General features: G+C 37.8%; 2 protein-coding genes across 6 annotated transcripts in view; one reads left to right on the top strand and one right to left on the bottom strand.

The window, feature by feature from the left end:
- Positions 1-26,956, top strand: part of rgs6 (regulator of G protein signaling 6) — a 220,425-nt gene extending 193,469 nt beyond the window's left edge. For 3 of the 5 annotated variants that reach the window (XM_062033748.1, XM_062033751.1, XM_062033749.1), the window contains 12 exons: positions 1,666-1,730; positions 2,015-2,091; positions 6,438-6,519; positions 6,685-6,759; positions 9,911-10,012; positions 10,131-10,192; positions 11,867-11,977; positions 14,585-14,710; positions 17,786-17,972; positions 23,644-23,733; positions 23,795-23,848; positions 26,311-26,955. In XM_062033748.1, coding sequence (XP_061889732.1) covers positions 1,666-1,730; positions 2,015-2,091; positions 6,438-6,519; positions 6,685-6,759; positions 9,911-10,012; positions 10,131-10,192; positions 11,867-11,977; positions 14,585-14,710; positions 17,786-17,972; positions 23,644-23,733; positions 23,795-23,848; positions 26,311-26,361 — 1,082 coding nt within the window. In that variant the 3' untranslated portion in view covers positions 26,362-26,955. Of the gene's footprint in view, positions 1-1,665; positions 1,731-2,014; positions 2,092-6,437; positions 6,520-6,684; positions 6,760-9,910; positions 10,013-10,130; positions 10,193-11,866; positions 11,978-14,584; positions 14,711-17,785; positions 17,973-23,643; positions 23,734-23,794; positions 23,849-26,310 lie in introns of all 5 variants that reach the window. The other 2 variants (XM_062033753.1, XM_062033752.1) reach the window with 1 other exon arrangement.
- A 39-nt stretch (positions 26,957-26,995) lies between these two features.
- lama2 (laminin, alpha 2) overlaps positions 26,996-27,500 on the bottom strand; it is a 558,082-nt gene continuing 557,577 nt past the window's right edge. The window contains exon 76 of the mRNA XM_062033747.1: positions 26,996-27,500. This exon is cut by the window's right edge and continues 1,467 nt beyond it. The gene's annotated coding sequence lies outside the window, so the exon portion shown is untranslated.

Raw genomic sequence — 27,500 nt, 5'->3', positions numbered from 1 at the left:
GTGCATCCTGAAGAGACGGTCAGAAAGCAATTTGAAGATGGTCTGTAAAACATGATCTGTGCGACATTTTGACCAAAGAACCACCATTACATGTTATGTAGACCACAAGGAAGTCTTTTACATGTAGAAATATGACTCCTTTAAAAAAGTAAAATCCACTTACAGTACATTAACATCAGCAAACGAGCAGCTGAGGAGAGGAGCGGAGAGAAAGAGAGGAAGGAGCAGACAGAGGGGAGAAAGAAGGGGTCGTGGGGAGGGGCAGAGTGTGTGTGCGCTCTTGGAAGAGGCGCTACTGAACAAGAGGTAGTCTTGTCCACTGCTGGGAATTAGGTTCGCTCTGGCATCTTTTTTCAGAAAAGTCTATTCTCATCACATTTAAAAACTTGCTGTGGTACGACGCCGGCATCCTCAATCTTTTCAATAGGAGCAAGCACAAAATGCTTGAAGAAAGTGTTCATAAACGGATACATACTTGGCATCCATCCATTTTCTACCGCTTGTCCCTTTTGGGGTCGCAGGGGGTGCTGGAGCCTATCTCAGCTGCATTTGGGCGGAAGGCGGCGTATACGCTGGACAAGTCGCCACCTCATCGCAAGGCCAATGCAGATAGACAGACAACATTCACACACTAGGGACCATTTTTTAGTGTTCTAATAGTTCGCAAATCTGAAAGTTCACAAATAGTGGGGTTTAGAAAGTAAGAATAGATTTAGTTATATTGTAAAACTAAAAACGTTGCTTGGAGTAATGAATGAAGAATCCATACGAGTAGAAATGCTAAGGACGGCTAAAAGACTGCACGGCACGACACTGGTTGAAAAAAATAATCACTTCCGGTATATGGAAGGACATTGCAGCACCTGCGGTGAGGGAACTCGTCCAAAAGATGGCGCTGTAGCACAATGTGTTTTTGCTTGTTTTTTTAAATAAATTAAAATGTATTATAGCCGCCAGCGAAAAGAAAATTAACCAAAATTAGCCGCTCCGCCCTATAAGCCGCAGGGATCAAAGTGTAGGAAAAAAGTAACGGTTTATAGTCTGGAATTTACGGTATATTAGTAACATTTAAGTATTAGCCTACTAGGGTGCACGGGCAGTGCTTACATTAAATTATGTTTAGTAAAGGGCCACAAAATATGGGCTTGGGGGTCTCAAATGGCCTCCGGGCCTTAAGTTTGAGATCCTTTCCTTAATTGTGCATTAAGGGAGTGTTTCAAGAGTATTGTATTTATTTTATTGTTTTTATTAATTGTTTGGCTCGATCTAATAGTTCGTAAATCGGAAAAGTTCACAAACAGTGGGGTTCTTAAGTCGCGGTTCCACTGTACAGTACGTAGGAAAATGCATGCATGGTTTGTCTTGGAAAGCATTTTAAAACGAGACAAATGTTGGCAGAAAGTGATGGTGCACAGTTTGAGCGAACACAGCACGTACCAAAGGACAAAAAAAAAAACAGTACCAGTAAGCGCACACTGTCAACAGGATTAGTCACCATTTCACACGCTGCCCTTCAGCCTGATGAACATGACTGACGCTGATCAACTCACTGACCTTTCACATTTGACCTGATCTTCCTAAAGTATCAGATGTTGAACACTGGTTAGATAGACGTGTAAGATGCAAGCATTGGGCACTGAAGTATCATTGTTGCAATCCCTACAGCCATCTACCTGTGCAAGCGGACCATGCAGAATAAGACCAGGCTGGAGCTGGCCGATTACGAAGCGGTAGGTAGCGGATTTCTCCTCTAACCTGTTATTGATCGTTTTGTCCTGCTTGGGGTACAAAAGAACAACCACTCAAAGGTCACACTCTGATGCCTGTGACCATGACGGCTCTCAATCGCATCGTGGAGAAGATAAATACTTTTGAATGGTGGCATCATGTTATGTTATGAATGCATTCAAACCTTTTACTGTTTAACAAGTGGTACTTTCAAATATGCACATAGGGTGGGTGAATTATTGTACCTACATTTGTTACCATTGCAATTGTGTGCTCTGTCTGACAGGAGAACCTCGCTCGGCTCCAGAGAGCCTTTGCCAGGAAGTGGGAGTTCATCTACATGCAGGCTGAGGCCCAGGTCAAGTAAGTGGGTACTGTTACTACGGCAACTAGTGCAACTACAAACCAGGCTGTGACGCAACTTAGTCAATAATAATGCACAACGTGATTATGGAGGTATTTTTGGTTGAGTACCTGTGAAGTATTAATTATTCCATTAGAAAACATACCGTAAATGCTTTAATTACAATGGAATGTCGATCTGTGAACTTAATTGGTTCTTCAACATGGTTCACAAACCGAAAAGTTCATATACTGAAGCACAGTGCCCCATAAGAAAAAATGTAAACATTAATAATTGGTTCTAGCCTCGACAAAAGTCTCTATTAAAGTAAAAAAAAAAAAAACTGCACACTTTGTAGACACTATAATGTATAAATAATAATATATACAGTCAAGCCCCAAATTATTCATACCCCTTGCAAATTTTGACATAAAGTTAATTTTATTCAACCAGCAAGTATTTTCTTGATTGGAAATTGGACTTAGGTTTCTTTCAGAAGATAATACGATGTAGAAGAGACATCATTGTGGAGAAAAAAAGTTTGTCAGCTTTTATTTACATTTGAACAAAAGGTGGCATGTCCAAAATTATTCATACCCTTCTCAATAATCAATCGAAAAGCCTTTATTGGCCATTATAGGAATCAAACACTTCCTTTAATTGCTGACCAGCTTTTTGCATGTCTCCACTGGTATTTTGGGTCGTTGTCATGTTGAAATGTCCACTGGGGCCCAAGGCCAAGTTTCTCTGCAGACTGCCTGATGATGTTGTTGAGAATCTGGATGTATAGCTCTTGTTTCATGGTGCTGTTTACTGTGATTAGGTTCCTTGGTCCATTGGTTGAAAAACACCCCCAAAGCATTAGGTTCCCACCACCATGTTTGACAGTAGGGATGGTGCTCTAAGGGTTGAGGTTTCTCTTTTTTACGCCAAATGAATGATACATCATTGTTGCCAAACAATTCAATTTCTATTCCATCTGAACATAAAACAGAAGACTCTTGTTCTTTGTCCAGATGAGCATTTGCAAATGACAAAGGGGCTTTAGTGTGCCTTGTCATTCAAAAGTGATGTCCTCCTTGGTCTGCATCCATGGAACCCAGTACAGTGTTCATTGGACTGTCTGCTTTGAGATGTTGCCACCAGTAGAGCCCAGATTTCCCAATAAAGCCTTGATAGTGATCTTTGGATTCTTTTTCACCTCTCTCACTATCCTCCTGGCCAGCACAGGTGTCACTTTTGGCTTCCGACCACGTCCTTTTCTACAGTGCGAAACGTCTTGTATTTTTTTAATAATACTTTGCACTGTCTCAACTGGAACATGAAAACATTTAGACTTGTAGCCCTTTCCTGACTTGTGAGCAGCCACAGTGTGTAGCCACAGGTCCTCAGTGAGGTATTTTGTCTTAACCATGACTGTCCACAAACCAACTGCAGAGAGCTGCTGTTTTTCACCTGTTTACTAGATTGAAACAGCTATTTCCAATGAATCGGGCCAATTAGGATGCGTTAGAACAGCTTGGACTATTTGGAATAGTATAGAACTTTGAATTTGCCCATGGACTGTGACAGTTTGCAAAGGTAATGAATAATTTTGGACATGCCACTTGTTCTTCAAATGTAAATAAAATCTGAGAAACATTGTTTTCCCACCATGATGTCTTGGTACATTGTTTTATTAAAGTAACTTTATGTCAATAATGTACCAAGGGTACGAATAATTTTGGGCTTGACTGTGTGTGTGTATATATATATATATATATATATATATATATATATATATATATATATATATACATTGTCTTTATATTCCAGCGATGGGGACGGCGTGGCGCAGTTGGGAGAGTGGCTGTGCCAGCAACCTGAGGGTTCCTGGTTCGATCCCCACCTTCTACCAACCTCGCCACGTCCATTGTGTCCTTGAACAAGACACTTCACCTTTGCTCCTGATGGGTCGTGGTTAGGGCCTTGCATGGCAGCTCCCGACGTGTGTGTGAATGGGTGAATGTGGAAATAGTGTGAAAGCGCTTTGAGTACCTTGAAGGTACAAAAGCGCTATTCAAGTATAACCCTTTTTTAAATTTTTATATATATATATAGTTGTGGTCAAAAGTTTACATACACTTGTGAAGGATGTACTGTCATGGCTGTCTTTATTTTCCAATAATTTCTAAAACTTTTTGTGATAGAGTGATTGGAGCACATACTTGTTTGTCACAAAAACATTCATGAAGTTTGGTTCTTTTATGAATTTATTATGGGTCTACTGAAAATGTGACCAAATGTGCTGGGTCAAAAGTATACATACAGCAATGTTAATATTTGGTTACATGTTCCTTGGAAACTTTCACTGCAATGAAGCGCTTTTGGTAGCCATCCACAAGCTTCTGGTTGAATTTTTGAGCACTCCTCTTGACAAAATTGGTGCAGTTCAGCTAAATGTGTTGATTTTCTGACATGGACTTGTTTCTTCAGCATTGTCCACATGTTCTCAATGGGGTTTAAGTCAGGACTTTGGGAAGGCCATTCTAAAACCTTAATTCTAGCCTGATTTAGCCATTCCTTTACCACTTTTGACGTGTGTTTGGGGTCATTGTCCTGTTGGAACACCCAACTGCGCCCAAGACCCAACCTCCGGGCTGATGATTTTAGGTTGTCCTGAAGAATTTGGAGATAATCCTCCTTTTTCATTGTCCCATTTACTCTCTGTAAAGCACCAGCTCTATTGGCTGCAAAACAGGCCCAGAGCATAATACTACCACTACTATGCTTGACGGTAGGCTTGGTGTTCCTGGGATTAAAGGCCTCACCTTTTCTCCTCCAAACATATTGCTGGGTATTGTGCCCAAACAGCTCAATTCATGTTTCATCTGACCACAGAACTTTCCTCCAGAAGGTCTTGTCTTTGTCCATGTGATCAGCAGCAAACTTTAGACGAGACTTAAGGTGTCGCTTCTGGAGCAAGCGCTTCCTTCTTGCATGGTAGCCTCTCAGTCCATGGCGATGAAAAACACACTTGACTGTGGACACTGACACCTGTGTTCCAGCAGCTTCCAATTCATTGCAGACCTGCTTTTTGGTGGTTGTCGGTTGAGTCTTGATCGTCCTGGCCAATTTTCTCTCAGCATCAGGTGATAGCTTGCGTTTTCTTCCTGATCGTGGCAGTGACAAAACTGTGCCATGCACTTTATACTTACAAACAATTGTCTGCACAGTTGCTCTTGGGACCTTAAGCTGCTTTGAAATGGCTCCAAGTGACTTTCCTGACTTGTTCAAGTCAATGATTAGTTTTTTCAGATCTGTGCTGAGTTCCTTTGACTTTCCCATTGTCGCGTTTGTAACCGAGTCTAATGACTGCATCACATGAACCCTATTTAAATGGGCTCAGAGAAGTCAACGGGTGTCGTCAATCATAATCACTCACATGAAGTTAAGAGGCCATGCCATGAAGCTAATTTGATTTGATTGTAACGTTTCTACATCACCAAAATTGATAATGTATGTTGCTGTATGTATACTTTTGACCCAGCAGATTTAGTCACATTTTCAGTAGACCCATAATAAATTCATAAAAGAACCAAACTTCATGAATGTTTTTTGTGACCAACAAGTATGTGCTCCAATCACTCTATCAGAAAAAAATAAGACTTGTAGAAATTATTGTAAACTCAAGACAGCCATGACATTATGTTCTTTACAAGTGTATGTAAACTTTTGACCACGGCTGTGTGTGCGTGTGTGCGTGTGTGTGTGTGTGTGTGTGTGTGTGTGTGTGTGTGTGTGTGTGTGTGTGTGTATATATATATATATATATATATATATATATGTATGTGTATACATATATATATGTATATATATATATGTGTGTATATATATATATATATATATATATATATATATATATATATATATATACATACTGTATATATATGCACAACCAGAAGTAATACTTGCATTGTAAGGAGCACTGTTGATTTTTGAGAAAATGAAAGGATTTTAAGTGCACATTATAGTTCAAAGAATAAGGTATTCGTAAAAATCATAAAATGCATTTGCAGAAATGTATTTACCTTGGGGGGAACTGCAACATAACCCTTGTGATAATTGAGGGAACACAATACACCAACATTATCAATTGGCATTTTAATCGTACCTCCTTCTATCCGACGTTAAATTGCAATTATGCTTCCTGTTTGCAACTTAAATTCCAATTCAATTCAAATTTATGGATTTGGATTATAATTTAGGAGTCATTCTCAGTTCAACTGTGAATTTTGCAAAAGCCTGCTGCCCTCCTGACTTTCCAGTCCTCATTCATGTTGATAGGACAGCTTCAGGTTCTCACCCTGACTGATCTTCTCCACAGGATTGACCGGAAAAAAGATAAAACAGAGAGGAAGATCCTTGACAGCCAGGAGAGAGCCTTCTGGGACGTCCACAGACCCGTGGTAAGCCCCCTTCCTGTACTCGTGCGATTGCTGCTGTGCACCTTATCTCACTCCTTCTCCTTTGAGTCATCTACTGTACTGTATATTCCCGTCATGCATGCTCTCTGCACGCCACAAGGAGAGTTCAGACGTGACCAGCAAGGATCTGTGTTTGTTCCTCTGCAGCCCGGATGCGTCAACACTACAGAGATGGATATCAGGAAATGCAGACGCATGAAGAACCCTCACAGAGTTAAAAAGGTAGCAAACTTATTCATTATTCACAATATTACAGTGGAACTTTTATCAAACGTTTTACAATTCTGAAACAATCTCACAACAAGTTGGAGGTGGATTCGCTATAATCTATGACTTGTGAAAATCGAATGTCAAGATTGGATGTTTTGAGTTCCCCAAGAGATGGTCCGATACACTTCAGCTTGCTTAGAGGCAGTTGCTCTTCATGTTGCTCAAAGTGTTTAAATTTTGTGTTTGCACCGTTATTGTATTTAGTGTTCTTTCAAGTGGGATTCAAGATTGCATAAAACGGTATTTTCTGGGCTATAGAGCGCACCGGTATAAAGCTGCACCCACAAAATTTTAGAAGAAAAAAATATTATTCCATAGATTAGCTGCACCGGACTATAAACCGCAGATGTATACATTGTGAAATTATTTATATAGACAGAAATATTCTGTAAATGTTTACATATCTTAATTGTTTCCAAACTGTGCCTGTAACATGGCAGTAAAACGGGGGGTTTTACAAAACAGAAGTCATCGTCATGGACCCACTAGCTGCGGAAGCTAGCTCTCCAATCAGCTTAACAGACTCAATAACTCCACGGTGAAGTTTTTGGTGAATTTACTGAGGATTTTGTGAAACTGAAACAATACAAAAAGAATGCTGTTGTAAATTAATACTACTAACACAGCCACTCGTCAACATGTTAGCATATTAGCTAATGCTAATGACGCCAGCACCATTACATTACGATATCTTGTACAAATATGCATGAAAAAACCCCTACAGACATCACAGACAGTTTAGTAAGTATGAATAGTTATATTGTAAAACTTAAAAACGTTGCTTGAAGTAATGAATGAAGAATCCTTACGAGTAGAAATGCGATGGACGGCTAAAAGACTGAACGACACTTTGGTTGAAAGTCGGCACAGTTTTGCGGGGGGAGCACACGACAGAACAACAGCGGAAGCACTGACAGTTTAGACCATGGGTGTCAAACTCTGGCCCGCGGGCCAAATTTGGCCCGCCGTGTAATTTAATTTGGCCCTTGAGGCAATATCAAATTAACATAAGAGCTGGCCAGCCGGTATTATACAGCGGCGGTGCCGCTCTAACACCGCATTCACCGCTAATAGTCATACTTGCCAACCCTCCCGATTTTCCCGGGAGACTCACGATTTTCAGTGCCCCTCCCGAAAATCTCCCAGGGCAACCATTCTCCCGAATTTCCACCCGGACAATAATATTGGGGGGCGTGCCTTAAAGGCACTGCCTTTAGCGTCCTCTACAACCTGTCGTCACGTCCGCTTTTCCTCCATACAAACAGCGTGCCGGCAGAGTCACATAATATATGCGGCTTTTACACACACATAAGTGAATGCAAGGCATACTTGATCAACAGCCATACAGGTCACATTGAGGGTGCCCGCATAAACAACTTTAACACTGTTACAAATATGCGCCACACTGTGAACCCACACCAAACAAGAATGACAAACACATTTCGGGAGAACATCCGCACCGTAACACAACATAAACACAACAGAACAAATACCCAGAACCCCTTGCAGCACTAACTCTTCCGGGACGCTATAATATACACCCCCGCTACCACCAAACCCCGCCCACCTGAGCCCCGACATTAATGAACTAGCATCCAAGAAAAGATGGCAGGTATCTGGCTTGGGCACATCAGATTAGATCAGTGTGTCGCAAACTGAACAGTAAAATGGCCTGACTGGTTGATTTATTCATTAGTTTATTTTCAAATTTATTAGCCTGTGGAAAAAGTTAATGTTGATATTTACCTCAGAAAGCTGCAAATAGAAAAGAGGCATTACATTTTTTATTAAAATTGTATTTAATATACCATTGATGTTTTTTCGTTTGTTTTTTGAAAGTTGATTTTGCATTATTAAGTTATATAAGCGTTGCTTGTTCCATATTCAGTGTTAAAGCAAATCGGTGTAACAAACTGAGCAATAATTAACGTTTTATCCATGCACTTTCTCTTGATACTTCAAGGCTTGAATGTTTGATTTATTATAATGGGTTATTCATTATTGTTATTTTATTTTCACATTTATAATTAGCCTTTGGAAAAAGTTTATTTTGATATTTACCTCAGAAGGCTGCAAATAGAAAAGAGGCTTTCAATTTGTATTTAAATTTTATTTGATATGCCATTGATATTTTTTAATTATTATTATTATTATTATTATTATTATTTAAAACTCGATTTTGCATGTCACTATAAAGTTATATAAGCCTTGCTTGTTCAATATTCAATGCAAAACTTGTTTGGGTCCCTATTAAAAGGTTAATTTGTTCAACCTTGGCCCGCGGCTTTGTTCAGTTTTAGATTTTGGCCCACACTGTATTTGAGTTTGACACCCCTGGTTTAGACAATGGTGCACTGTTAACTGGAATGAAGGAGCCGCCACTTTCGAAATGAGCAACGAGAAGAGAGAAGCAATACTTTCACAGGGAGTCATGCCAGTCATGTGATTTTTCTCTCTATAGTTGGAAATCCGTCTTTTTTATCTCTGTTAAAATATTTAAAAATATTTTCCGTTTTCTTTGTTTTTTCCGACCTACAATGCGTGTTAAAATCTTGATCCTTCTCTTTGCCATACCTGCCAACAACTACAGTTTTCCCGTAATGAGTACGGTTTTTGATAATCCAGTGGTAACAACTATGGTTTTCCATTAAAAATGATTAACTTAAAAATCGAAGCTCTGTGGCGAAGCAACTCTACAGGCAGGGGACAAAATATACGGGAAACATCAATGATGATTAGTTGGTTTACGTATATTATTATTACGGACAGGCCAATCGGAGGCAAGATAGGGCGGGTCATCGAACCAGGAAGGGAAATCACAACAGACACGCACATCCCAAATGACGACGAGAGAGTCGGAGAAGAGGAGGGAAATATTCAAGCGGGTGATTTATATATTAAAAAAACTGGTGGAAGATGGCAGAGGGATTCTCTTCTTTAGATTGTTCTTTTAGCCAAGAAACCCACAATGCGCCTATTTGGCCACATTTGGACAAATGACTTTGATCCGGTAACAATGCACATGTTTTCAATGGTGTTCCTCATATTGCTGCAGTATTGGTAGAAGTAAAATGTGTCTTTATGTCGTTGTCCAATGGGCCAGTCAGTGTATGGTTTGGCAGAGGAGGGCACACAGTCCCGTAGTCCCATCCACACCCCTTCACACCACTCCAGGAAGGGCACCAAGGAGGACGTGGAGAAAGAGGTGTGCATTAAAAAACTCTAATGAAAACATTTTACTGTTATTTAACGTCATTTATACCTCAATGCTGTTTTTGGTTTTCTCCAAGCAAAACATGAACATTTTTTTTTTGCAACTATAGATTTTATTCCTGAATGCCCAGCTTGATCGCCACTGCATGAAGATGTCCAAAGTTGCTGAAAGGTGAAATAACATTTTTTGTTGTTGACTGCACAGAAACATATCAAAATAATCATGTTGTCAACGGCATCGTCGCAGCCTGCTCACTGTCTGAGTCATGTGACTTGTGTTTGCACATCCTGGCTAGAAACAGAATTGATTACAACAGAATGTAATAAAACATAACATTTTATATACAATATACAATATGACATTTGTACTGGTGCAGGGTTGTACAAGAATTGTTTTATACATTTTTTCATAATGTAAATATTAAATTTCAAAAAGGGGAAATGTCTAGATAACAACTATTGAAAGGTACAAAATATTTGAACATATATTAAAATAAATAATAATAATGGTAATATACCGTATGGGAATAATCACTAAAGAGCAAACATAAAAACACATATTTACAGTTATAATAAAAACATTAATCTAATGGAATTTAATATAAAATACAATAATATTTAATATAGTAATTTATTGTAATACAATACAATTTAATATAATTTTATATAATCCAATATTTAAAAATAAAAAAACAAAACAAAACATTTATATTCAAATAATTCAATATGTTACAGTATAATTCAATGTAGTACAATATAATGTAATTTAATATATGGTAATACAATATATTAATATAATATAATTTAATACAATATAATATAATTTGATACACTAAGATATGATATAATTTAATTTAATACGATATAACATAATTCGATGTAATACATTATAATTTAATATTATACAATATAAAGATATATACATATAATACAATTATACTCGGGTGATATCTACAACAATACATTATACAATTTGTATTAGTTTAGATATAAAATAAATTTAAAAATCAGTAGTTGAATCTATTCTTATAATTTTCTTCTCCTAAAACAATAAGCCAAAATCCACTCAATAGGCCAAGGAAGAAACCATACAATTTTGGTGCAGCTATGGATAAATGTGTCAATACAAGCATTCTTATGTTTCTTATTTTCTCATTATTACTTATATATATTATGTCATTATTATACTGCACATGTACAAACATAAAATGATATATGAAAAAACATGCCCATCAATTGCATTGCAAGTTTCATCAATGCGTATACGTCTAATAATAATAATAATAATACCTGCGATTTATATAGCGCTTTTCTAAGTACCCAAAGTCGCTTTACATGTTAAAAACCCGTCATTCATTCACACCTGGTGGTGGTAAGCTACTTTTTGTAGCCACAGCTGCCCTGGGGAAGACTGACGTCTGTTTACATATTGCAAGAATGTAAGTATAGTGTATGTTGTAAAATTCCCTACACAGTTTTTCCTCCTCGACTCCCTCACGTTGGTGGGCACAGCCATTACCTTGCATAAAAACTGTGATTACTCTTTGTCCAGCTGGTCCAGCACCGCTGCTCCTCCTTGACCCTTAAACCTGCTAACACGGCAACTTAGCCGAGTTAAATCGGTGCGTCACAACAACTTGACTTACGCCATCAATAATGATACGTTTGAAAGTGCTAATTAACAGCCGACAGTGATTGACAGTCAAGAAGGCGGGACTACCGGCTTGTTATTAAACATGTATTGCTGATATTAAATACAAACAATACTTCCTGCTTTATTCAGCCTCCTGAAGCTGATTGGCTGTGACATATGCGTACCAATGTTCCTTTTCTTTTGCGATGTCAGTCTGATAAGCTACACGGAGCAGTACATGGAGTACGACCCTTTTGTGACGCCGCAGGAGCCATCTAACCCTTGGACCAGCGATGACCCCTCCTACTGGGACCTGGAGGCCAGGTACACTCAGAAGCACTTCATTGGTCCATTCTTTTATTATTAATATATCATTGAGCTGGTGCTGTTCACCAGCCAATCACAGCACAGATGTGATATAACATAAAATGATGCATTATGAAACACAAGGAATGATGCTGTGTCCCTCAAATGTGTGTGTGTCGCTATAAGAAAAAAAACATGTCGTTTGACTGTGAAGAACTAAACTGTAAGCACTTATTTCAGCTCATAGGTGACAGCTTGTACTGTAAGAAGTCAGAGGAATGGCGTGCTGCGTTTGACTTTTTTTTTTATCGCCATCATTGATTTTTTTTTAAATGAAGAAAAAGGCACAATTTTGAAGTGTGATCATTTGGATCTTCCATCCATCCATCCATTTTCTACCGCTTGTCCCTTATAGTGAGAAAAAAGGTAAATATTATTTATTTCCTGTTTACTGTGCTAACAGTAATTGACACCTCAGTGAGTGTATTGCACACTCTATAGCTGTATTGATGCTGCACTGATACTGTTAGGTCATGATCTACTAAGATCCAAATGCCAAGTGCCAAATAGCGTGTGCAAACTATAAAATTGCGAATGCTATTAGGGGGCGTGTGGCGTGTGATCTACTAAGACTGTGTGTATAATTAAAAAGTGTTGCAGACCGCCCTTTTTTAATTAGGTTTTTGCTTGTACTACCCGCATTACACTCATATTCCCCTTCACATTGATGTTATCAGGCTTTCCAACCTGTGTGCGATGTTGTTGAACTAGCAGCACACATCTATAATTTAACACCTTTTTTGCAATATAGAAACATAATCTGGGACAACAGAAACACTTTTTAGTGTCTCTGACTCTGTGCAGGGAGGCGGTGGTCCGTCACGGAACCGCAGCACATTAATGGGTCTGTAATGATGCATATTGAAAGACATGTTTTTAATATTGGAAATATATTATAACATATTTCCTAAATAAAAAAAACAAACATGTTTTAATCAGCCCTTCAGTCATTCAGAAGCTATACAATTATAAAAGGATGTTGCTGAACATACAATATGTCTAATGTTATTCATATATTAATGACAGTCCAATTATGTTGACATACACACGCACACACACACACACACACACACACACACACACACACACACACACACACACACACACACACACACACACACACACACACACACACACACACACACACACACACACACACGATGAAGGATTCTCTGTCTGTCTTCTCTCTCTTTCTCACAGCCATGTGCGTAACTATCAGTTTGCGTATACTTTTTACGAGTGCTAAATAAAGACGCAAAATAGCACCAGTAAAACAGTGACCAGCCTTGATAAATCACATTACGCGTGGTGAGTCATTATATTTGCATCTTCTCCTCCCAGTATTGTGGGCGTTCTGATCAGCATATATTCTGCATCTTCATGAAGACAGAGACACAAAATGTTTCTCACTGAAGAGTTTCCATCCTCTGCACAGTCTTTTAGTAGATCAGCTTTGCGTGTGCTATCAAGGTTGCATGTGTTTTATTACATGCAAACCTTAGTAGGTCAGGCTCCTAATGTTTCATAATGGTCTTCCTACCATTTAAAATTAAAGTTAAAGTACCAATGATTGTCACACACACACTAGGTGTGGTGAAATGTGTCCTCTGCATTTGACCCATCCCCTTGATAACCCCCTGGGAGGTGAGGGGAGCAATGGGCAGCAGCGGTTTCCGCGCCTGGGAATCATTTTTTGGTGATTCCAACCCTTGATGCTGAGTGCCAAACAGGGAGGCAACGGGTCCCGTTTTTATAGTTTTTGGTATGACTCGGCCGGGGTTTGAACTCACGACCTACCGATCTCAGGGGGTTAATAAAACCCTACATTTGACATGCAAATAAAATTTATAGTTGGCAAATAGTTTTGTTTTTTCAACAAATAGCTGTGCGGAAATTTTGTGTAGGAACCTTTTTAATCCAGTAGATGGCAGAAGACTATTAGGCAACACTCACACTATCAGTGCAGTGTCAATGCAGCTATTGAGTGTGCCATACACTTTCCCATCACTAGTCACACCTATGAACAATTCCTTACCTCTAATTATCCAACTTGTTTTGGGACTGGGAGAAAAATACAATTGAAACTACTTTATGAATGTATTATTACTTTTCCTGACTATTTTTAGCGGCAGATATTCACCTCCACCATAAGTGTTTTGGATGGACTCCCCCCCCCCCCACCCCCACCCCTCCCGGGTGGGCAGACAAGGCCCTCACACATAACACATACGTCTTCATTTACTTGTCAGCATGCAGACATAAAGGCATATTTATTCTTCAAATAGATAAAGCAGCAGTTAATGCGCGTCAGAGGTACACAGTAAAAGAGGTCAGTGCTGTAGATTTAACAGCGCCATAAAGCGTAGTGCGGGATATCTACTGGTAATTACTCTGTGTAATGGGACATTTTCTCAGGCACTAAAGGAAATTCAGAGGTCAGTTTGCTTAATCAATCGCAATCAAATCACTTGCGCACAATAAATGACAATATCAAAGTTTTGAAAGTTTAGGATGATGAAAATATAAGAATGCGCAGTATTTAGTTTGTACTACTTTCCTCCACAGCAAGGAGCCCGGTCAGCAGAGGGTGAAGAAGTGGGGCTTCTCGCTGGAAGAAGCCTTGAAGGACCCAGCTGGACGAGATCTCTTCTTCAAGTTCTTGGAGTCCGAGTTCAGCTCGGAAAACTTGCGGTGAGTTCATAATTTACGTGCACAATCTTTAAGATTTACTGCACCACATCTCAAAAAAACAATCATCAAAATATCTAACATTATAATTTTCATAGAATATTTTGTTTTGTGATACATTGTATAATATATAACATATGTTTTTTTTAGTGGTATTTTATTATTTAAAATTACATCAAGTTATAATACGTCATATAATCTTTTTTTTCTTTAGTGATACTTCATTATATTAACATTGGAAGTAATGTTTTTTACTGATTATATTATAAAGCATTACATTGTTTTCTTTAGTTATAACTTATTATATAACATTACATTATAACAATATGCCATAAAAATTGTTTATCTGTGATATAGTATTTACATTGCATTACAATATGTCATATGTTTACTTCAGTCATATTTAGCATTGCATTACATTGCTGTATGTTTTCTTTAGTGATATTGTATTGCATTATCTTACATTACATTATACTTGTCATATTTTTTGTTATATGTAACGCATATGTCAGTGACGTGCAGTCAGGTGAGGCAGGGCTTCACATGCCATCATGGAAACAAAAAAAATGTAAAAAGGAAAAAAAATCATTAAATTGTTATATGTTTCCAGTGATTATATTATAAAGTTATTTTCCATTTAACTTCACCAGTTTTAGATTATTTTTATTCCAAATCGCTGAATATTCACATTTGCCGTTCAAATACTGAGAAGAGACTTGCGGTGAGTCACCAGCCAGTTGAGCCTCACCATGGATTGCGCAATGACTCTGCTAACTGCTGGCCTGCTGTGCAGTGAGACCGTATTGCTATATGAATTTGATTATACATTTCCCTAGTTTAGTTAGCTGAGGTATGTAATGTACAGTGTATTTTGTCAACAACTGTATGTGTGTAACGTATTTCTTGTGCTGAGCAATCATAAAACGGCTGCGAAGACGCACTGGGTGAGGCTCGCAGTAATCCCGCCTCCTAGTGGTTGAGGGCGGTAGTGATCCCAGAGATCATTCTTGCGACTACTCGGCTGCAGAAGAAGTGACAACAAGCAGCAACAGTTAGCAGCGATCGTTTATTTTTTCCTCTCGCCTGAACTTTTAACATGGAGGACTACATATTTAAAATAAAACAGTTTTCTAAACTGGACTTTCAATCCAAGCAGGAGGTAATAATTAAAGGAATATCTCCATCGAGACTTTTAAAACTGAAGAAAGATAAGGAAGACTTCTATAAACAAGTTATCGATGCTTTTGTTCAAAAGGAGCGGCGCATGGACTTCATTTATAAGTAAAGGTAAGACCATAATAACGTTTTTTTTATTAAATGTGCTTTTTTGTGTGCTACAGTTTGTATGTTTAAAGTTAAAGTTAAGTTAAAGTACCAATGATTGTCACACACACACTAGGTGTGGTGAAATTTGTCCTCTGCATTTGACCCATCCCCTTGATCACCCCCTGGGAGGTGAGGGGAGCAGTGGGCAGCAGCGGCGCCCCCGGGAATCATTTTTGGTGATTTAACCCCCAATTACAACCCTTGATGCTGAGTGCCAAGCAGGGAAGAATGCTGGTATGAGCTTTTAAACATAACTCGTTAACTCCTGCCAATCAAATGGTGAATAAGATACTCTTTAGGGTTCATATGTTTGTAAATCTGACTGTGATGAAGTCAGTGCCTCACCAGCCATGAACCTCACCGCACGTCACTGGCATATGTCATTAATATATGCAATATATTATCAGAATATTTAACATTACATTAAATGATAATACGTTACAGCATATAATATTTTTTTGTTGATATTTTATTATATTACCTAACATTACAATGTCATATAGTAATTTTCTTTATTGGTGTTCTGTTATGTCTATGTATATGTCTATGTATAATGACATATAATGTTACACATTATGTCATATGATGTTTTCTTTAGTGATATATTTATTAAATTATAACAATGTCATATTTTATACCATACCATACCATACCAACTTTATTTATAAAGCCCTTTAAAAACAACCACAGTTGAAAAACAAAGGGCTGTACACCACAAATAAATAAAGGCAAGACAGACTAAAAAATACAATTTAAAACAGAAGTAAAATACACATTAAAAAAGGAAATACAAAATTACCCTAAGAACAATTTTGTTAGATAAAAAGCAGTTAAAAAAGTTAAAAGTTAAAAACAGTTTAAAGTCTCATGCTGGGTTAAAAGCCAGCATGAACATTATATGTTGCATTACATTGCAATTACATTATTTGTCATATTAAATTGTATTGGGTTACACATTAAATAATACCTTATCTTATATTACATGATTAAATATAAATATTTGAATTATGTCATATTTTTAGATATGTATTATACAAGTATTACCAGTACTTAACATTGTATTTTATTACATTAAAAACAAAAAATGACATTACATTATGAAATAAAATGCTTTAGTCATATTTCATTACATTTCATATTATATATTTGATTACATTACATTATATATATCATAATATTATATGTGTGTGTGTGTGTGTGTGCGTGTGTGTGTATATGAATATATGTGTGTATATATATTGTATATTATAGTCAATATTTATTATTACCGTATTATTTGATATTTGATTAATACCAATTTGTATAATAGTATTATTTTGTAATTCTTATTTCCAGGTCCAAGATGATAACCTTATTATAGTTGCACACAAAATGATCAAAGAAAGTACTTGTGAAACTTTCAATAAGTATTATATAAAAAAAAGTTAAAGTACCAATGATTGTCACACACACACTAGGTGTGGCGAAATTATTCTCTGCATTTGACCCATCACCCTTGATCACCCCCTGGGAGGTGAGGGGAGTAGTGGGCAGCAGCGGTGGCCGCGCCCTACGTTTATATGTCTAACAAAACAAAAACAAGTGAATAGTTCAAAACACTATTAGACTGAAAAGTGCTAGACATATTTGTAAAATATGTACATTTTTATATTCAGTTTATGAAATAAATGTGACTTGTTAGGAGAAGAAGCAACATTGATTGAGTTAGAAAACATCATCATGGTCCTGTATTAATATTTGCTGTTTGTTTAGCTTCTGGTTGGCCGTGCAGGACCTGAAGAGGATTCCACAGCAGGAAGTAGCACAAAGAGCGCACGAAATCTGGGCCGAGTTTTTGGCAGAAGGAGCGCCGAGTTCCATCAACTTAGACTCTCACAGCTACGAGCGCACCAGCCACAACCTGAAAGATCCTGGAAGATACAGCTATGAGGACGCACAGGTGGGCACGACAAGGGCTTTCAGTCAAATTCTACTAAAAAAAAAAAAAGCAGACTAGGTTACTTAAGTTTTTCATTTGTTTGTTTTTTTACTCATTTGCAGATAGTACCAGGCTGATATTGATTAGATACACTCCAATATTGAAGAACTGTGCCAAACGATTTATGGTTAGCACAAGTGCCTGATTTACTTAAAGTGTATCAAAACACATGCAAACTTGATCTACTAAACTCCTGAACAGAGGATTGTGTCTCTTTCGTGAGCAGAACAAGGAGCGCAATTCATTTAGCGTGTCTGTCTTCATGGATATGCAGAATATACGCCGATCATCAGTGCGTCCACAAAACTGGGAGGAGGAAAGGCAAATATAACCATTTAGCACACGCAGTGGAATTTCTCAAGACTAAAACTCAACTGCGAGCGATGTTTTTGTCTTTTTTTATGTGCGTGCAAAGTGACAGTTACACACACGTCTGTTAGAAAGGAGCCGATCGCACTGGAGCTCTGTCCTACGTATGCAACATACATGGACATTCAAAAATAAAAATATGAGACACATTGTCTATTCAGCAACATCATTTTATAGCGGCTTGATGCCTTAAGGGGCTGATTGAAACACATTTAACTAATGTCTTTTTGTGTCTGCTGATGTGTTTTTTTATATAGAAGATAGATTAACATATCTCCAATGTGGGGGAAAAAGCATTTTCTTGAGTCTGTACTTTGGAGTGCACCTTCAGTGCTAAAATAACAAGCAAAACAAGTGGTTTCCATTGTCGATGCACCACAGGACAGCTTTGAAAATGCCCCCCAAAATGGTACATGTCTGCTGCATGTTGAGAAAACATACACAAATGCATCAGGTGGGAGCAGGATCACATGAATGTGCAGCAAATGAGTGTCTCCATGGCGAAAGCCCCTTACAGTACACGGAAAATCCTCATTTAAATAAGGCAGTCTTCACCACTTTTCAATTGCACATGCAGTAGATAACACACAACACGCCCACTAATAGTACACACTATTTTATAGTTTGCACACGCTGTTTAGCTCGTGTTATTTGGGTCTTAGTAGATCAGACCCTCGGGGTACTAATTATTGTTTATACACAGTGGCTGTAGTTGTAGGGGATGTCTCAAAACGTCATCAGGAGTCCCGACGAAACCCGAAAATGGAAGAAAATGCATATTTTACGGAAACATTTTTTTGCTAAAATGTCATAAGGGGGGACCCTTACAAAAAATTCAAAAAAACGGACTTGCTTTAGCAGCACAATTCTGGTGCTGTAGTTGTAGGAGATGTCTCAAAACGTCATCAGGAGTCCCGAAAAAACCCCAAAATGGAAAAAAATGCATATTTTACGAAAAAAAAATATTTCTAAAATGTCGTGAGGGGGGACCCTTACAAAAAATTCAAAAAACGGACTTGCTTCAGCAGCACATTTCTGGTGCTGTAGTTGTAGGAGATGTCTCAAAACGTCACCAGGAGTCCCGACAACCTAAAAATGGCAGAAAATGCTTTTTTTGGGAAAAAAAAATTTCACAAAAAAAATTTCAAAAAACAGACTTACTTCAGCAGCACATTTCTGGTGCTGTAGTTGTAGGAGATGTCTCAAAACGTCATCAGGAGTCCTGACAAAACCCGAAAATGGAAGAAAATGCATATTTTACGGAAAAAAAATATTTTGCTAAAATGTCGTAAAAAAAACAAACAAAACCAGACTTGTTTCAGCAGCACAATTCTGGTGCTGTAGTTGTAAGAGATGTCTCAAAACGTCATCAGGAGTCCCGTAATGTCAGCTTTACAGATGCCACGTCTACTGTGACACATGTTGGTATCACATGTCGTAGAGAAAGTGCTTACAGTACAGCTGCTGTTTATTTGAGGGGCAGTATTTATTTATTCAAGCGGACTACTGCTTAGAAAAAATACAGTATGCTTATAACAAAATAATATAGTGGATTTTAAGTCATCCACTGCAGAATATTTTAAAATGTTATAAATATATTTGTGGGGAGAAAATGTGGATAAAGCAGTTATTTGTGAAGAGCTGCTTAAAAGACTGGCTGGTTATTATGTTACTATAATTTTTTTTAATCAATGGAACAATTACCAGTAGCAGTATAAGATAAGACATGAATCAGAATAAATAAAATGTATACAAATATTAGTCTATTGATCAGAATTATTCTGATATATTGACTGTAATTATATTTTTGAGCATTTTAACAATGCAGAAAGAAATACAAAAATAAGAATAAAATGTGAGGTATTAATAAAAAATTAGGACAACACCAAATTATAAATACTAAATTATACTACCGTGACTAGTGTGTGTACACTTGAACTTCTTCAGGACAGTGAACTAAAAAATAAAAACAAATACAAATAATAGTAATAAAAAAGGGTAATTCAAATGCTATATTTGCTTTGACTCCCACTCATTTTCTTGGCTAGGTGCAAGTCGGGTGACGCTGTATCTGCATGTGATTAAAGAACGGCTCCCAAACAAAGGACTCGCAACTGTCAATCGCGTCTCATCATTCACTCAAAAAACTCGATTTGTTGGCGAATGTCACATTTCTAGCTTTTCAAGGGGACCTACTACGTAAATCCAACTTTTCTTGCCTATTCTTAGCTGCTGTTGTGTATTTTTGGATCTGCATAAGTCCTAAAAATGTGAAAATCAAACCATCGCGTAGATATTTATAAAACAATTCCGCATTCCTTCATACTGCCTCCAAATGAGCCGTTTGGAATTTGCCCCGATTGTGATGTCAGCGGGTATACATACACTACCGTTCAAAAGTTTGGGGTCACCCAAACAATTTTGTGGAATAGCCTTCATTTCTAAGAACAAGAATAGACTGACGAGTTTCAGATGAAGGTTCTCTTTTTCTGGCCATTTTGAGCGTTTAATTGACCCCACAAACGTGATGCTCCAGAAACTCAATCTGCTCAAAGGAAGGTCAGTTTTGTAGCTTCTGTAACAAGCTAAAGTGTTTTCAGATGTGTGAACATGATTGCACAAGGGTTTTCTAATCATCAATTAGCCTTCTGAGCCAATGAGCAAACACATTGTACCATTAGAACACTGGAGTGATAGTTGCTGGAAATGGGCCTCTATACACCTATGTAGATATTGCACCAAAAACCAGACATTTGCAGCTAGAATAGTCATTTACCACTTTAGCAATGTATAGAGTGTATTTCTTTACAGTTAAGACTAGTTTAAAGTTATCTTCATTGAAAAGTACAGTGCTTTTCCTTCAAAAGTAAGGACATTTCAATGTGACCCCAAACTTTTGAACGGTAGTATATATGGTGGAGTGCTTTGCACCATTGTAGTCAGTAAGCTCCTACAGTACATGCACATGCATCCTCCGCTCCAGGCCATTTTTATTACAAAGTAGCGGACAGTTGGAACTTTTATCTGTCAGTAGATTGGCTATGGGAGCGCTATAAACTACAACAAAGATGGCAGGGAGGAGACGCTGTCGAAGTGGCAGCTTGAAGATGGTCTGTAAAACATCATCTATGCAACATTTTGACCAAAGAACCACCATTACATGTTATGTAGACCACAAGAAAGTGTTTTAAATATCAGAAAAAAATCATAATATGACCACTTTGTCGCTGCATGGAACAGATCAGTGTGTGCATGGAAAATATTGTTCTTCAGCTAAACTCAAACACAAGTGAAATGATTGTCTTTAGCCCACAGAAGCAAAGATAAACTATTATTAGTCACCTTGAGACCCTCTCCCTGAAACCTGATAAGCAGGTTAGAAATCTAGAGCTCATAATGCACTCAGACGTGAACTTTAACAGACACATTAAGTCAATAACAACAGCTTTTTACCACCTGAAAAACCTTGCCGAAATGAGAGGACTGATGTCTAAATCAAAATTAGAATGACTAATCCATGCCTCTGTTTACAGCAGGTTAGATCAGTGGTTCTCAACCTTTTTTCAGTGATGTACCCCCTGTGAATTTTTTTTAAATTCAAGTACCCCCTAATCAGAGCAAAGCAGTTTTTGGTAGAAAAAAAGAGCTAAAGAAGTAAAATACAGCACTATGTCATCAGTTTCTGATTTATTAAATTGTATAACAGTGCAATATATTGCTCATTTGTTGTGGTCTTTCTTGAACTATTTGGAAAAAAAGATATAAAAGTAACAAAAAACTTGTTGAAAAATAAACAAGTGATTCAATTATAAATAAAGATTTCTACACATAGAAGTAAACATCAACTTAAAGTGCCCTCTTTGGGGATTGTAATAGAGATCCATCTGGATTCATGAACTTCATTCTAAACATTTCTTCACAAAAAAAGAAATCTTTAACATCAATATTCATGGAACATGTCCACAACAAATCTAGCTGTCAACACTGAATATTGCATTGTTGCATTTCTTTTCACAGTTCTTTTTGACACACATTTTAAAAAAATCTCACATACCCCTTGGCATACCTTCAAGTACCCCCAGAGGAACGCGTACCCCCATTTGAGAACCACTGGGTTAGACTATGGTAATGGCTGACTAGAACCAGGAAATACGACCATATAAGTCCAGTGCTTAGGTGCTCAGAGAATAGACTTTAAAACTGCTCTCCGTGTGTACAAGTCTTTTCATGGTCTTGTTCCAAAGTACATCTCTGACATGTTAGAGACATGTGAACCATCTCGAGCTCCGAGAACCTCAGGAAGTGGTCTCCTATGTATCCGTGCTTCTAAGATCTGGAATAGTCTTCCTAAAGATGGGAGACGGGCCTCAACTTTGGCAATGTTCAAATCCAGGCGGAAACACTTTTATCTAATTGCTTGTCATATGTTATGCTAACTACACTCTTTGAGTGATTTTCATTTGAATTATGATTGTATTTTCTGGTTTTAATTTGAAATGTGATTTTATATTTTGATTTTGCCTTCTTGAAATGGTGCTCTATAAACGTGCCTTGCCTTGCCACTTTAACACATGAATCCCAAAAGAAAGTCTCTCACTGAAATGAATTTAAGTCCATTTTAAATTGGTGCACAATTTTAACGTGTGACACAAGAATAAAAACTTTTGAAGAATAAATATTGTGTAAAAACAATACAATAGAATGTCGTACAAACAACTTCCGTAGTTTTATGAAGTCATGTCTCCATCAAACACACCATCAGCAGCTTCTCCATATTCTCATTGACACACGTCTGCCGTTTGGATATCATTTTAACATTCTTGGCCGGCGTTATCGACTGGTTCTGCTTCAGTGCGGCACAGACCAGCAGTGATACACTCCTCAGCTCGCTACACGCTCCGGCCATGTTCTTTGATGATTTCTTTCTTTAATTCAATGAATATCGTCCACTTGTGTCCTTCACACACACTTCCTTACTTCCCATAAAGTTATGTTAAGCTAATTCTAGCAACTTAGTAAAGTCCCGATGCTTTGGTCGAATCTTGCGGCGTTTGCTGTGACATTTTCCACGGCAATATGCTCGTGACTCACCTTTTTTCTTCAAGCTTAACAGACACCGCTCTTATCCCAAAGCACTCTTACGTTGAGGTACCGCTCTACTTGTCTCCCAAAGTAATATACGTGTTTTTAAATGTAGGCGTACGTTGTGGTTGTCTGCCGCCGCACATTTGCGCTTTACCTTGAGGCCCTTGTGTGTGTTCAGGATCACATCTACAAGCTGATGAAGAGCGACAGCTACGCCCGCTTCCTGCGCTCCAACGTCTACCAGGACCTGCTGACGGCCAGAAAGAAAGTAGGTTGTACAGTAGCGATTAGTGCTGACCTTGCATTTATCCCTGCCTCTCCTCCTGCAGCTGGAAACGGAACAAGGCAGACGGACCTCCTTGGAGAAGTTCACTCGAAGTGTGGTGAGCCAACACAACTTCCAAACACTTTTGGCCCAAATATTCATGTTTACTCTGGATTGACACGATCGTCAAGTGTTTATTTGACGATACGTGGAACCACTGCACTGTTTGATATCATTTAGCAAGGACATTTTTTACACTATCAACTAGAGATGTCCGATAATGGCTTTTTTGCCGATATTCCTATATTGTCCAACTCTTAATTATCGATTCCGATATCAACCGATACCGATATATACAGTCGCGGAATTAAGACATTATTATGCCTAATTTTGTTGTGACGCCCCGCTGGATGCATTAAACAATGTAACAAGGTTTTCCAAAATAAATCAACTCAAGTTATGGAAAAAAAAATGCCAACATGGCACTGCCATATTTATTATTGAAGTCACAAAGTGCATTATTTTTTTTAACATGCCTCAAAACAGCAGCTTGGAATTTGGGACATGCTCTCCCTGAGAGAGCATGAGGAGGTAGAGGTGGGCGGGGGGTAGGGGGGTGTATATTGTAGCGTCCCGGAAGAGTTAGTGCTGCAAGGGGTTCTGGGTATTTGTTCTGTTGTGTTTCTGTTGTGTTACGGTGCGGATGTTCTCCCGAAATGTGTTTGTCATTCTTGTTTGGTGTGGGTTCACAGTGTGGCGCATATTTGTAGCAGTGTTAAAGTTGTTTATACGGCCACCCTCAGTGTGACCTGTATGGCTGTTGACCAAGGATGCGTGGCATTCACTTGTGTGTGTGAAAAGCCGTAGATATTATGTGACTGGGCCGGCACGCAAAGGCAGTGCCTTTAAGGTTTATTGGCGCTCTGCACTTCTCCCTACGTCCGTGTACACAGCGGCGTTTTAAAAAGTCATAAATTTAAGTTTTTGAAACCGATACCGATAATTTCCGATATTACATTTTAAAGCATTTATCAGCCGATAATATCTGCAGTCCGATATTATCGGACATCTCTACTATCAATAATCATTTTCAACATATGTCCCAGGTGCAAGGCAGATGTGATCATTATACAGTACAACAGGGCTTCTTAACATTTGTCATCTCGGGGACAACTTTGTCCACTACAGAGGGGTACGGGGCCCACTCAAATAGAATAGAAAGTACTTTATTGATATTTATAAATGTATAAGTGTATAAATATTAACACTGAATTAGCCATCTTAGTCTTGATTTGAATCATATTTAATAATTATTAGGGATGTCCGATAACGGCTTTTTGCCGATATCCGATATTCCAATATTGTCCAACTCTTAATTACCGATACCGATATCAACCGATACCGATATATGCAGTCGTGGAATTAACACATTATTATGCCTAATTTGGACAACCAGGTATGGTGAAGATAAGGTCCTTTTTAAAAAAAATTATAAAATAAGATAAATAAATTAAAAACATTTTCTTGAATAAAAAAGAAAGTAAAACAATACAAAAACAGTTACATAGAAACTAGTAATTAATGAAAATTAGTAAAATTAACTGTTAAAGGTTAGTACTATTAGTGGACCAGCAGCACACACAATCATGTGTGCTTACGGACTGTATCCCTTGCAGACTGTAATTGATATATATTGATATATAATGTAGGAACCAGAATGTTAATAACAGAATATTAATAACAGAAAGAAACAACCCTTTTGTGTGAATGAGTGTGAATGGGGGAGGGAGGTTTTTTGGGTTGGTGCACTAATTTTAAGTGTATCTTGTGTTTTTTATGTTGATTTAAAAAAAAAAAAAAACGATACCGATAATTAAAAAAACGATACCGATAATTTCCGATATTACATTTCAAAGCATTTATCGGCCGATATTATCAGACATCTCTAATAATTATATCTAACCTACTTACAGTTTAACGGGAGAAAATATTTAAATGTGTTAATCACAAAGATTATTTTTAAGGATTTGGTCAGGCTGATTAGAAAAATAATAAATATAAAGCCAAAGAAAGGACTCATAACTGATGAAAAAAAGATATACAACTACGTAGTGTTAAAATAAAAAAATTCTTAGACTTAGACAAACTTTATTGATCCACAAGGGAAATTGTTCTTAAATTAACTGTCAATATTTTATTAAGTTTTAGACACATTGACAAAAATAGCCAAAAGTGCATTAAATGCTGTTTCCACCCCAACAAGTACAACAAAAAAAAATAGATAAAAATATAGAGTAAAATAAATAATGAAATAAATAAAAAATGTCATCACATTGTATGTTACATAAGCTAACTGTTAGCATGCTAAAATCAGCATGAAACTTTTTTTTTTTTTGCCGTACACCGAGGTCATATAACTTGGTACGTTACATATGCTGCATGCTAGCGTTGGCCATACACTTCCTTCATGTAACTTGGTACTTGACACATGCTAACTGTTAGCTTGTAACAATGATGGTGGATTATTAATTTAGTAAAAACAACTAATGTGTCCTTTGTTTACCTTCTGTTTCCTATCAGGGCAAGTCACTGACTGGCAAACGTCTGACGGGCCTCATGCAGTCGTCCTGACGACGTCTGGACTCTGAGCTGGATGGATCGTTACCCATGAGCACTGGAAAAGGAGCGTGGTGTGTGTGTGTGTGTGTTTGGCAGGCGCATGATAGCACCCGACTGCTGGACTGGACCGCCACCGACGCGCTTTAAACTTCTCCCCACTCGAGTGAAAGGCGGCCGACAGCATGCAATAAACCATCAGAGCTGACACAGGACACTGAGAGGTACAAGAAAGGAAGGTTCCCCTCGTGTTTTTAAGGTAGCTTAGCTGCTAAAGCTAGCATTCATGATGTAAACACTGGAAACCACGTCTGTAGATTGATGTGTTGTGGATGTGGGCGTCCGTCACCATGGCGACGGGATGCTGTGAACGAAACAGCTGGGACATTGCACACATGATTAGGTGATGTTGGATGAATAATTACGTGTGTTGATCATTTTCATAACAAATAATGTAATACTTGAAATGACATTCATTGATATATGTTCCAGTGTGTTGAAATCTTCCAAACATTCCACCACTTCATGCAGCAAAGCTTTGGTTCTAGTGGGACAACACCACTTCTCATGTAAGAGAACGAAATAAAAGAGGAATGCACAAAAAAACATCGACCATTATTATATAATTTTGTTAATATTTATTGTAACTTCTCTTCTATCTAAAAATCAGGTTAAAAACCTTAAAACAGGTAATATTCAATACATGAGTGCAATAAAGTTTAAGATGCAGTTACTATTGCAATACTGCCCTCTAGTGGAGTTTGTGAGCAGCATTACCATTTTCCTTTTTTTGCTGTCGTTTTGTAAACATTGCTAAAACAAAACATAGATTCCGAAAAAGTTGAATTAATATTTAAAAGGAGTGAAAGAGTTATTTTAATTGACGTAGCACAAGCAGCATGTAGTTTGAACCCTCAGGGGGACAAAATCAGTAATTATTTTCGTGTTAGCCCATTTGACATGATTTTACCTGAGGGTGTTCTTCATTTGAACATGTCAATGTCCAATTCTTTCACAGGTGTGCAATACACTGGCAGTCATTCAACAATACCACAAAGACAAACGGGACCTAAAAAGTAAGTCCTTCATTATTCAAAAGACTGAAAAACATTTTGCAATTTATTTCACGTTTTTACCCAAATCTTAAAATGAAC

Source organism: Entelurus aequoreus, linkage group LG23, assembly GCF_033978785.1.
Source record: "Entelurus aequoreus isolate RoL-2023_Sb linkage group LG23, RoL_Eaeq_v1.1, whole genome shotgun sequence".
Lineage (NCBI taxonomy): Eukaryota > Metazoa > Chordata > Actinopteri > Syngnathiformes > Syngnathidae > Entelurus > Entelurus aequoreus.
The sequence above is the reverse complement of the archived record's forward strand: the minus strand, read 5'-3'. Positions and strand labels throughout refer to the sequence as shown.